This window comes from Crotalus tigris, unplaced genomic scaffold (genome assembly GCF_016545835.1).
Source record: "Crotalus tigris isolate CLP2741 ecotype Arizona unplaced genomic scaffold, ASM1654583v1 scf7180000017560.2302168, whole genome shotgun sequence".
NCBI lineage: Eukaryota > Metazoa > Chordata > Lepidosauria > Squamata > Viperidae > Crotalus > Crotalus tigris.
In genome coordinates, this window is record NW_024096474.1 from 1,775,559 (window position 1) to 1,788,416 (window position 12,858).

Here is a 12,858-nt window from a genome sequence, read left to right on the forward strand (position 1 = left end):
ATGTAATAATTCAGACTATTTTATGCATCAGCTGCAGATTTGTTTTGTTTTGCTAATTTCATAACTCTGATTATTATTTAGGTCAAAATTCTGTCTAAATTCATATGGGACAAAGCTAAAATTATTGGTATCACTAGACTTTATTATATCCAGAAACATATATTTCAGAAGTTTAAGTTGAAAGTATTCTTTCTTTGTTAGTGGTTGCAAGAGAGAGCCTTATTCAACAGATTGGAAGAGGACATCTGCATTCCAACAACAACAAAAAAGAAGACTTAACAAAGTGGGCAAACTATTGTACAATATCCTTAATTTCACATATTAGCAAAATAATGTTTAGGATGATTTAATGTGGATTAGAATCCTACATGAAAAAGAAGATGCTAGATGTTCAAACTGGCTTAGGAAAAGTCTAAGGAATATTATGCTGATGCATGCTGAATAACTGAAAATAAAAAAAAATCAAAAAGAAATCAGTATGTATTCCATTGATTATAAAAAGGCCTTTGATTGTGCCCATTACATCAAGATGTGTAATGTATTCAGAAAATAGGAATCCTAGAACATTTCTTTGCCTTCATGAGAAACTTATATACAGCTCAGAAACTATGGTGTGGACACATCATGGTAAAACAGACTTGTTCCGGGGTTGGCAAAGGAATGTGAGAAATTTGCATACTCTCCCTTTATTTATTCAACATAAATGCTGAATGTATATATTAAGGGAGGCTTGATTGGAAGAAGAGCATTGCTTTAAAACTGGGGGAAGAAACATCAATAATCTATGTTATGCTGATATTACCTTGATAGCCAAAACTGCAAAGGATCTGCAAACTCTAATAATAAAAGCCAAAAAGTACAGTGAAAAAAGAAACTAAAATTAAATGTAAATAAGACCAAACCAATGACAATAGGTAGAACAACCAGCGTTAGAATTTATAAATGAAGATGCTGAAGTGGAGAAAGCTTCTGCCTTTTCAGATCAAGCATCAACAGTAAAAGAACAAGCCATCAAAAATGCATTTCAAACTACCACTTGGTAGAAAAACTGCAAAGGCCCAGGAAAAGATATTCGAATGGCATCCTATAGAAGCAACTTGGTGGTTGGAGAAGACTCCTGACAATATCATGGATGGTACTATGGATCATCAAACAAATTAACTCAGAGCTCTTACTCAAGGAACAAATGATCAGACTTAAATCATCCTACTTTGACACATTAAGAGAAAACCCAGCCCTCTAGAAAAAGTTCTAATACTGGGATAGGCAGAGGAAAAAGAAGAAGAGAATAACTAGCAAAAAGGCTGGACTCAGATCATGTTAGTGAGATTATTGTGGAGAAAATCTAACTATATGGTCAGAAAGAGCTGAAAATGATAATGGCACACAATCGCTTCTTAAGTGTAAATATATTTGAAACGTATACCATATTTGTCAAATCAATCATTGAATTCCATATAAATTCCTGTTTTAGATGTCAACAGAACAAATTTAATGGCCTAATGACCTTTTTTCCTTCTGCACTACTTCTGTACTAACGGACAAGGCTATGAATAGTCATTAGAACTTACAGAATGTAGAGCATGGCATCTTAAGTGTTGACTAGTTTAAAGCAGAGAAACCCATACTAGTATGGTGCAAAACCTGTACATTAGCACCTTCCAAATCTATTTTCCATTTCTATACTATTTCAACATGTTCTATTTTGTAAGGCATATACCAAGAATAATTTATTTTCAGCTGAACCTATGTGTTATTTTATCTACATTGCTATTTCACTCACTCCAGATCACTGCAGTAGGGATTTTAGAATCCCAGTGACTAAATGCTCTTATAATAAAATGTGCCATTACTTCCTTGAAGATAACAGTATGTAATACATATACAGAATATATTTATCACTGTGTTCCCTTTGAAGATAAGCAATTATTTGTAGAGCACAGCAAAAAAGAAACACAAAATAAGCAATAACAGAATGATTGCAGTTGCTAGCTTTCTAACCTTCCTCAGCTAGCAAATGCAATTATTCCCAGGATCATTTGGAAGGCCTTGACAATTTGGAGAAGGAGCCTTCCAAGTATTGCAATAGTAGGGCCCGATTGCAGGATGGTCTCACTTTAGACCCAGGCATGGTAGGTGGGGAGAGAGTACTCTCCCCAGTACTTTGCTTAATGACCCGTGCAATCATTTAATGATCACAAATGCAAGAGTCGGAGTTGTGTTTGTTGAGTGAAGTGATCATGTGGTGCTGTGAGTTTAATGACAGCACTGCTTAATGATTGGGATTCCAATCCATTGTGATTGTTAAGTCTAAGACTACCTGTAAAGGAAAATTGGATAGAAATGCTGAAATAAGAAAGAAAATATTTTTTTCAAGACAAATTGAAATTTGGAAATGTTTAAAGATTTTTAATGCTTTCATCAGTTGCTTTACTAAATTTGTTATTATAGGAAAATAAACTGTGTTATGCAAAATGATATATCATAGTCATTTAAAGTAATAGTTTTCTTCTAAGAATAGTTTACTAGCATTCTTTTATACCTCTTCATGAACACTTAGAGTGTTTGCAAACATATCATAACACCTCAGCAATTTTTGTATAGCTTATAAATGCAAGGACTTTCACTCAAACGAGCAAATAAATTAAGTTAAGTTTTTCCAATGTAATTTTTTTTTTGCTCCATTTTTTTTATAAAGCCCATTACTGCTTCGAATGATAGCATTAGTAGACACTGAGAGACCAAGTGTCATAAATACTATGTGAAGTTATGCTCACACTATTCAAAAAGAAAACATTTTTCTCCAGGCTACAATGATTCTACCTCAACTGAACAAACTCTAGATACTATACAAGAAAATAAAGATTATAAATAAAAATATACTAATGTAAGAAACAGATACATAAGACTCTGCCCAGGGTCTACTGGAAAAGCTGGATGTTTATGCTCGTCTGAAGGCCAGCATGGTTGGGGCCATACATAATTCCAGGAGGCAGGTGAAATCATAAAGGATTCCACAGGATAAGGGCAATCACAAAGGAAGAATTTATGGAGTATTCCCCAAGATGATACTATTTCATAGATGGGATCCACAGCATGCTGACCCTGGTAGATCTTAAGAGATAGACAAAAGCCAGAGTGATACCACATACATAAAAATCCCAAGCTTCGAAAGGTTCTATAAGCGGATAACCAGCACCTTTAACTATACCTAGAAGCCAAATGGAAATTGGTGCAACTTGTGAAATAGAGTTGTCACACTGGCAAACCAAAGTATGCCTAGAACTATTTGTGCTGCTGCATTCTAATTGGCCTTCAACAACAGCCTCGTGTACAGGTGTTGCAGAAATCCAAACAAGAGATGACTAAGACATTACTGACCATGAGAAGAGCCTCCCAATTCATGAAAGGACATAACTGTCATACAAGATGCATTTATGGAGAGGTTCTTCTTGTCACAGCTGTCACTTGTTCTTCAAACCAGAGCCAAGAAGTATAATGGTATGTATGACAGATGTTAGGAGACTGGGCAAAGGAACACTGCCAAGGGAACAGTCAGATAGGAATTAGCATAGCCCATAGCTAGATAGCAGAACAGAGAAGAGGCTCAGAAGAAACCCTCCCTAATTTTTCAGACCATACAGGGAAGTGGGGGCAGGAGGGATTCATACTTTCAAACTTGCAAGATTAATGTCAACTCATACAGGGTAAACCAGAAAGGAATCACAACTAATTCTACTTTACTGCAAACTAAAATGAAAGTACAGGTAGTCCTCGACTTACAACAATTCATTTAGTGACTGTTCAGAGTTACAACAGAACTGAAAAAAGTGACTTATGACCGTTTTTCACACTTATGACCATTGCAGCTTCCCCAGGGGCATGTGTAATGAAATACTCCTGGGGGCTAAAATACCAAATACATGGACTGAAGCCAACATTACTTTAATACCCAAAGAAGACTCTGATCTAACGCAAATAAAAAACTATAGACCAATATCGCTATTAAATGTAGACTATAAAAAATTTACCTCAATAATAGCAGAAAGACTAAAGAAATTTTTGATTGAATTGATACATATAGACCTAAAAGACAGATAAAAATTAATTTAAGAATGATTCTTGATATGTTAGAATTTCATCCAGAGAAGCAGATGGCTTTAATATTCCTTGATGCACAGAAAGCGTTTGACAATGTAAACTGGTAATTCATGTTTCAGCAACTTGCAGAAATGGACTTTGGAGAAAACTTTATAAATGTAATTAAAACAATTTATCATAAACAAATAGCTAAAACAATTGTAAATGGAGATTTCACAGAAAACTTTAACATTAAAAAAGGCACAAGACAGGGATGCCCACTATCCCCATTACTATTTATACTAACATTGGAAGTATTGAATAGAAACATCAGACAAGATATAGAAATTAAAGGACTGGAGATAAAAGATGAAAAATATAAACTACAAGCATTTGCAGATGACTTGGTTTTTATATTGGAAGATCCATTGGAAACATGCACTAAACTTATGGAGAAAATAGAAAAATTTGGAAAAGTGGCAGGGTTGAAAATAAACAGAGAAAAGACTAAAGTGCTAACAAAGAATCTAACAGAAAAACAAAAAAAATCTAACAAAAAAACAAATCTTCAAATAGTTAAAAAAGTCAAATATTTGGGAATTTATCTAACAGCAAGATGTGCAACAATAAAAGAAGATAACTATGTAACACTGCTAAAACAAGTAAAATTGGATCTGGAAAAATGGAAAAACCTACAACTTTCAATGCTGGGGAGAATAGCAACAGTGAAAATGAATATCTTACCAAAAATACTCTTTTTATTTCAAACAATTCCCATAAGGCTGGGAAAAGTCTTTTTTTGATGAACTGAATACAACAATACTGAAATTTATCTGGCAAGGAATAAAAGCTAGAATTAGACTGAAAATGCTACAAGAAACGAAAGAAAGTGGAGGATTTGGACTGCCGGACTGGACATTATACTACCAAGCATCTATTTTAACATGGTTTAAAGAATGGATAATGCTTAGAGACAAAAGACTATTATACCTAGAGGGGCATGACTTACAAATTGGTTGGCATGCCTTTCTGTGGTATAGGAAGAATAAAACACATAGATATTTTCAAAACCACTTTATAAGAAATGCATTTCTTTCAGAATGGGAAAAAATAAAAGCAAAAATTTATATTAAGATACCTGGATGGCTTTTAACAATGGAAGCTATCGCTTATCCAAATTTAATTAATAACAACAAAGTTGTGACTTATAAAGATATTTTGGACAATGAAGGAAAATTGACAGACAGACAAGACCTACAAGAACAAGGTATTGATCTATCATGGTGGCCATATCTGCACATTCAAACGAGATCCGAAAAAGATGTTAAAACAATGGGATTCTACAGTAGTGGCCAAAATTGTGAAAACCTTTTGGGAAAAGTGTACATTTGAGGTTTGATGGCGGTCTTCCGGCTGTGATGTCATCGTGGAGCGGGTGAAAGAACAGATCTCTGTTCCTAAGTCCCAGGAAAATCTTCGCCTAGAGCCCAGCAAGGGCTTTGCCGATCCCCGAGAGATCGGTAAAGAGGAAGCTTCAGAGAAGCCAGGTGGAAAGCAAACACCCGAGCAGAATGAAGGAGCACTCTTAAGAAACCGGTCTTTAAGACTGGCTTGGAGCGATGGCGGCAGCCTGAGAGGGAGTGAAAAATTGAACGACAGCTTTGTAACAGGAGACGAGGAAACCCTTGAAGGAAGTGAGGATCATTTGGCTGAGAGAAGGCGCAGGAAAAGTAAAGCTATAAGGAGAGAAATACAGCGGCAACTGAATTGAAACAGAGCAGAGAAGGGAGCAAATAGAGCAGAACAAGAACAGCGTGAAGAATGCTGAGAGCCCACAGCAAAGTTTACAAAATGTGAGAGACTGGAATTTAAGAACTGCAAGAAGTTGTGAATGAAATCAAAGAAAGGACTGGAGAAAGGACGGTTGGAGATAATTAAAGGTGATTAAGAAGGACTCTGAAAAATTAACATAAGGACTAAAAGGTGAAGGGAGACCACGGAGAAATTTAGCTTATTTTTGAAGAATAAATAACATTGAAACTTGGACTTTAATTGACATATATCTGGACAAAGTGATGAGTGGATGTTTTGGAAATATTGGATACAGAGAAGAAGAAATAAGAGGTGATATTTGGTGGATTGGTGGACATATTAAATTGAGACTGAGAAAAAAAAGGCTGATGCAATATTCACTCACATACAAGCAGTGTTTAAGCTACAAGTAGAAAAGCGGACTCAGGCAAATGTACTAAAAGTATTGAAGTAAATGAATTGTATTAATGAATTGTATTAATGAAATAGAAATAAGTGTAATTGAGTAATTGAACTAAATAGAAGTGGAAAAGTAATCATAGCATAGTAGAGAAATATAAACAGATGACTATTCAAGTAAGAGTGATAGTGAATGAAATTAAGAGTGGTGACAACACTTAGAGAATAGTATAGTATATGTATCGTGTATAGTATATATATATATATATATATATATATATATATATATATATATATATATATATATATATATATTATTTGTACCATATATATATATGGTACAAATAAAATACGAACACCAGGAGAGTATAAATATAAAAATATACTTTACTAAAAGCTGCCAAGCTTTTGTTTGGAAACTCCAAACATCATCAGGGCTAAGGAGCCAGTAAACAATGATGACTTAAATGGGTTTGGCTGACATTTGCACCCGGCTCATGGACCGCGTCACCGGTCCCAGCCGGTTAATTAGTGTTCCAGATGTTTATTACTCTCCTTGCGCTTCCTTCTATCGTTCTTCCGGATCATTCATCCCACCATTCCATTACTAACATTCATCTCCTCCACAACCCCTTTATCCTTATTTCCTTCCGTAGTATTGACCCTCATCTCCTTTTTCTTTTCATTTTCCACCCTGGGGGCATCCGTTTCTCCTCTGTCAGTATTACAACCCTCTCTGGGATCACTGACACTCCCCCCCCCACGTTTTTCTCAATCCCTGCTCCACACCCTCTCTTCTCGCCCCTCCACTGTCATGTAACTTTCATACGGATGTTGCACGTTTGGGGGTCTATGCCCTCCTCGTCCGTCCTGGCATTCTCCGTGTTGACAGTTTTCCACTGTTCCATTTGTTTGCTGTGTGATCGGGTGCTTACTCCGCCTCTCAATTCATCATCCCCCCTCCTCCCTATCACACGCTCTTCCCCATTACTACTAAGAGCGGCATTCAGGCGGATGCCAGGTCTCCAGATCTCTGCATTCTGAATCCCCGCATTCTCACTCTCCTCTCTTGTGCTCATTTTCGGGGCGATTTCAAAGTGTTCATCCCGGGGGGGGGCTGGATCGTTGGTGGGGTTATTCCTTGTCTGCAGAGGGTCCAGGCAGAACACCATCTCCCTCCCTTTCACCATGTGCCTGAGCGATCAAGCCTTTCTTTCGTTCTTCTCCTCCCCCCTTTTTTCTTTTTCCGATCTCCGTCGACGTTCTCCACAGCATCAGGCTGTAAACTCCTCATGCTGGATCTTCTACACTCTCCATAGTTGTTGTCAAGTTCCAGGGATGGGGGTTTATCGTGGTGATATTGGGGAAGGGGGAGGTCTTCCATCGGTGGATGATTACATGTGTTTAGCAATGGTGGCCTCCCCAGACATTCATTGGAATGGTATTGGTGTTGATCGGGCGAAACGGGGGTGCCCCTGGTGTGTCAGGGGTTAGCCAAAGTTCCATCTGTCTGTTCAGGATGGAGGTCAGGTATCCCGTCACATTTACAGCTATACAAGCATTGTTCAGACCGCTTATAATGATTGGCATGGTGTTTAAAATCCCATTTCCTCAATGCTTGTTGCGCTGGATGTAAATCAATGTGACGATTAACCACGTCTTTGTTGGAATACCACACCTCTTTCAGTAGCCGGCCTCCTTTAGTGGCATCCTAGACATAACGCTAACATTCACAAAGTCAAACTGGTGGCCATTTTGTGCCATATGCATCCACAATTGAGAATCTGTTCACCCCTTCTTATAGTTAGACTCGGTGTATTTTAGAACAAGGGATAATTTCTATCAATGGCTAGAAACATGAGTTAGAGAGAAAGGAATGTGATATGTAACCTTGAATATATATTAGCAAGAAGACTATCGAGTGATTAATTAACATATTATGATAATTAACTATTATCTATTATTTGGTGCTCTAATAGTAGTAAAGTTGGAAGGGACCTTGGAGGTCATCTAGTCCAACCCCCTGCTCGGGCAGGAAACCCTACACCATTTCGGACAAGTGGATGTCCAGTCTCTTAAAAACTTCCAGTGTTGGAGCATTTACTGCTTCTGGAGGCAAGTTGTTCCACTGATTAATTGTTCTCACTGTCAGGAAGTTTCTCCTTAGTTCTAGGTTGCTTCTCTCCTTGATTAGTTTCCACCCGTTGCTTCTTGTCCTGCCTTCAGGTGCTTTGGAAAATAGCTTAATTCCCTCTTCTTTATGGCAGCCCCTGAGATATTGGAATACTGCTATCATCTCCCCCCTTGTCCTTCTCTTCGTTAAACTAGACATACCCAATTCTAGCAACCGTTCCTTATATGTTTTAGCCTCCAGTCCCCTAATCATCTTTGTTGCTCTTCTCTGTACTCTTTCTAGAGTCTCAACATTTTTTTTACATCGTGGTGACCAAAACTGGATGCAGTATTCCAAGTGTGGCCTTACCAAGGCATTGAAGAGTGGTATTAATTTCTTGTTAAATACATGAATCCAGACAGTATGCTGTTTGCTAAATATGGAGAATGTTATTTGGAAAAACCCTAACCTCAACCCTAATCCTAATCTGAACCCAAATTCCAATCCCAATCCCGATCCCCCATCATCCCTATAAAAATAAATTTTATTAAAAAAAATTCAGATGCTAGCAACTGACTCATATTTATGATGGTTGCAGTGTCCTGGGGCCATATGATCACCTTTTGCAACTTTCTGATAAGCAAAATCCATGGGAAAGCCAAATTCATTTAACAACTGCAGTGATTCACTTAACAGTTGTGTCAAGAAAGGTCTTAAATGGGAGAAAATTCACTTAACAAATCTCACTTTGCAACAGAAATTTTGGGCTCAATTGTGGTCATAAGTCAAGGACCACCTGTATAATTACATCTACTATACAGGCTGAAAACCTGGCTGAGTCTGTGTGTGTGTTTGTGTATTCTGAGCCTCTTCCCCCCCCCCCACTATCCAACTGCAGGCTAGGCTGCCTCTTTTCTGACTTTTCCTTTGGCAGTGTTTCTGCCCAATCCCCCACATTTTTCACACATACCAGTACAAAATGCCAGGAATTTCCACAAATTATGTACAATTCTGGTCACAAGTAATGCAACTTCAGCCAGAATTCATGTTGGTAAATCACTGTCCACTAGAGATTCTTGTTTTCACAGCCACTCAATCCTGATTGAGCCTGAGCATGTTCTACCCTATCTATGATTCAGTATGTTCCAGGCACCAGAGCCATGGGTCAAGATATACAGCTGGGTATCATTGAAGTATGGGTGATACCTGACACTGCCCGAAAGGCTTATATAGCAGTTGGGTGCTGCTACAGTATATGCTGCTGATATTGAATAGTAGCCTAACAGCTGCAATGTAACCCTAAAAAAAAAAAACTCATTAACTATTTTGCACCTACATAAAATAACCATTTTTTGGGGGGGGAAACAAATCACAAATAAAAAACTTTTACTACCAATACCTAAATCTAGCTTTTTAAAATTAACAAGATAAATGAAACAAGGCATAATGGAACAGTAGGGAAGAAGGGCCACCTGTACTTTGCACTCATAAAATATCCAATTAATGCCTCTTTAAATTTCTTCACACAACATAAATTTTAATTCTATTTTAATTTCAAAATGAATTATCACATAATGTATTGAATTTTCTTCATTTTCTAAGTTAAAAATTAGAAGATACATTTTCCATACAGCATGCTGAGAAGCTTGTGTTATTAATGGAAAGATTAATATGTTATACATTCCATCTGTTGAAATAATTTTGTTTATATAACATGTCATTGTCTACTTATGCTTGTAAATATGTCACGACAAAAACTCAACTTTAAAAAAATAAACTACTCTTAGTAAATAAAAAGTTGGGTTAAATAAAACAAAAGTCCTATATCAGATCTTATAGAGAAAAAAACTTCTTCAACTTTAACTTAGCAATATATAGGTCAAAGTGAAAATAATAAGTCAAAGTGAAAATAATAATCAATCTTGCATTATACAAAAAGTCACATATACTTCCTTGGCATTCATTTTTCTTGCATTTATTTCCATTAATATTGTAAGGCAAATGATACCTTGGTACCTTAGTAGCAAAATACATCTACCCTTACTAGAATGTTAGTCTCCAAGAATAAGTAATCATCAGCTCTGCCCTAAAGATAATTAAACAGATTTGGATTCTTTGTGACAAATTATTTACCAAAACAATTAAACAATAAATTCTATCATTTTGTCACTGATTAATATTTCTGCAGAACCATTTAATGTTTTTTTAAAGAAGAGAACCATTGTAGATTGAGAAAATCAGTATCATAAAAAATCAAACATATTAAGAAAGAAATGAATAATCGTATCCCAAATACTGTATATTCTCACATATAAGCTGAGGGTTTTAGGTTCCCAAATACACCCCAAATCTGGGTTCAACTTATAAATGTATGGGCTTATCAGTGAGTATACATGGCAAAATACTTTTTAAAAGTACAAGTATACATTTATGGATAAGCTCATCTACAAATAAACTGTCCCTCAATTTTTTAACCAAAGTCTGTGGATAAATCAATGGTGAAAATTAAAACATGGAAATTGCAAGGATCAACTTACCTGACGATGGCACATTTTTCATAGTATTTTTGTTAGAAATTCAAAGGTCAGCTTCTCTGTTAATATATATAGTAGTATGACATAAAATATTATGCTACTTATGATGGCATATCAAAATAGGATCAAATCTCTTCCACATTATTCAGTCAATAAAGAACAGTGTGACCGAATACAGGTAGATCCTGATTTACGACGACAATTGAGCCCAAAATTTCTGTTGCTCTGCAAGACCTTTTGCCCCATTTTACGACCTTTGTTGCCATAGTTGTTAAGTGAATCACTGCAGTTGTTAAGTTATAACATGGTTCTTAAGTAAATCTGGCTTCCCCATTGACTTTGCTTGTCAGCAGGTCACCAAAGGTGATCACATGACCCTGGGACATTGCAACCATCATAAATATGAACCAGCTGTTAAGCATCCAAATTTTGATCATGTGACATGGAGATGCTGCAATGGTACTAAGTGTGAAAAATAATCATAAGTCACTTTTTTCAATGCCACTATAATTTTGAACAGTCACTAAACAAATGGTTGTAAGTCAAGAACTACCTGTACTCAAATACAGAGGTACAGGAGACAAGACACTATTCTTACTTTTTAAAATGGAAGAAGAGAAGCAACACATACCTGATTTTAGAATTACATGTCATTTCATTTTCTGGATAATGAATATCAACTGCATCCTGAATGACTGTGTCATATTCATAGACTTTAATCTTCTTTGTGACTCCCGCAATAGCAAAATAGTCACAGTCTCGATCAAATTCAATACTAAAAAACAAAAATACAAACACAAAAACTTATGAATATAACACATGCCTAGTTTTATTATGATGATACATATTATTTTTCAGGAGAACACCATCTCTGACTTTAGGTTAAAAGATACCAAAATTTCTATTTCCTAAGTTTGCAAAAGGCCACTTTCTCATTAAATTTTCTGTCCTGTTGATTCATTTCTACTGGAAAGAATTAAATTAACATGAGAAAGGAAATTTAACCCAGAGTAATAAAACAGGAGAAAAGAAAAATTAAAAGTGTGGGGACATAAATATTATTGTTGTTTAAAATGCAAAAGATGGACTTGCTGTATTTTTCAGCATTGTACAAAACAATATACCTGAGCCAGGTTTAAGCCCACAAGTCATAAAAGGGCAATAGTTCTCCACTCCTGCTCTATATGAAGTAAAATAAGAAAGAAAAGAACCACAGGGGCATAGTTTGTTAAGTTTGTCTGGGAAGGTGTTCGGCAGAATTCTGACTGAAAGGGCACAACTGGTGATAAAGAGGAAAACCTGAAAAGTCAAGTGCTGGGTTATACCTATAATGAGTTTTGCAGGCCAAAGCTTGCAAGTCATTGAGAATCATATGTTTGTTAGAAAGAAATTTTATTGCACATTTCTCAATTTAGAGAAGTATATAGCTTTGAATTACAGAATACTTTGGAAGGAATGTCTGTTGTGATATCACAATTCCTGTTCTCCACATAGGATTTCGGGCCTGTATCATTTCAGCTATATCCCATTAATCAGAAATTATAAAAATAATTTTCTGAAGATATCAAAGAATCTTCAAATTGAGATCCAAACCAAATTCTGGTTAAAAAGTATAACATAATTTAGAACTTTACAGATGATGAATTAGCTGGATTTAATGCTGGAAAATTGCACTGAGTCGCTATATCAATCATTATAGTGCCAGAAGTTGCTCTGAAACCCAAAAAATGAGTAAGTTCTAAAACTTGGCAAATTTGGAGTAGCTTCAGGTTTTGAAGTCATTTTGTACATTATGTCAGAGGAATAATGATCACAACGCTATATGAGATGTTGTACAAGAATCTTTCTTCTCATTAAATTATCATTTGATCTATTTTCTCTAAAGTTCTGGAAATCCCTCAGGTTCTGATTTTACATCAT

At 36.0% G+C, this 12,858-nt stretch overlaps 1 protein-coding gene across 3 annotated transcripts in view; it reads right to left on the reverse strand.

Moving 5' to 3' along the window:
- The window catches only part of COP1 (COP1 E3 ubiquitin ligase), a 171,340-nt gene that overhangs the window by 90,904 nt on the left and 67,578 nt on the right, over nucleotides 1-12,858 (reverse strand). For all 3 annotated transcript variants that reach the window (XM_039348666.1, XM_039348656.1, XM_039348649.1), the window contains exon 12: nucleotides 11,570-11,713. In XM_039348666.1, coding sequence (XP_039204600.1) covers nucleotides 11,570-11,713 — 144 coding nt within the window. The remainder of the gene's footprint in view (nucleotides 1-11,569; nucleotides 11,714-12,858) is intronic.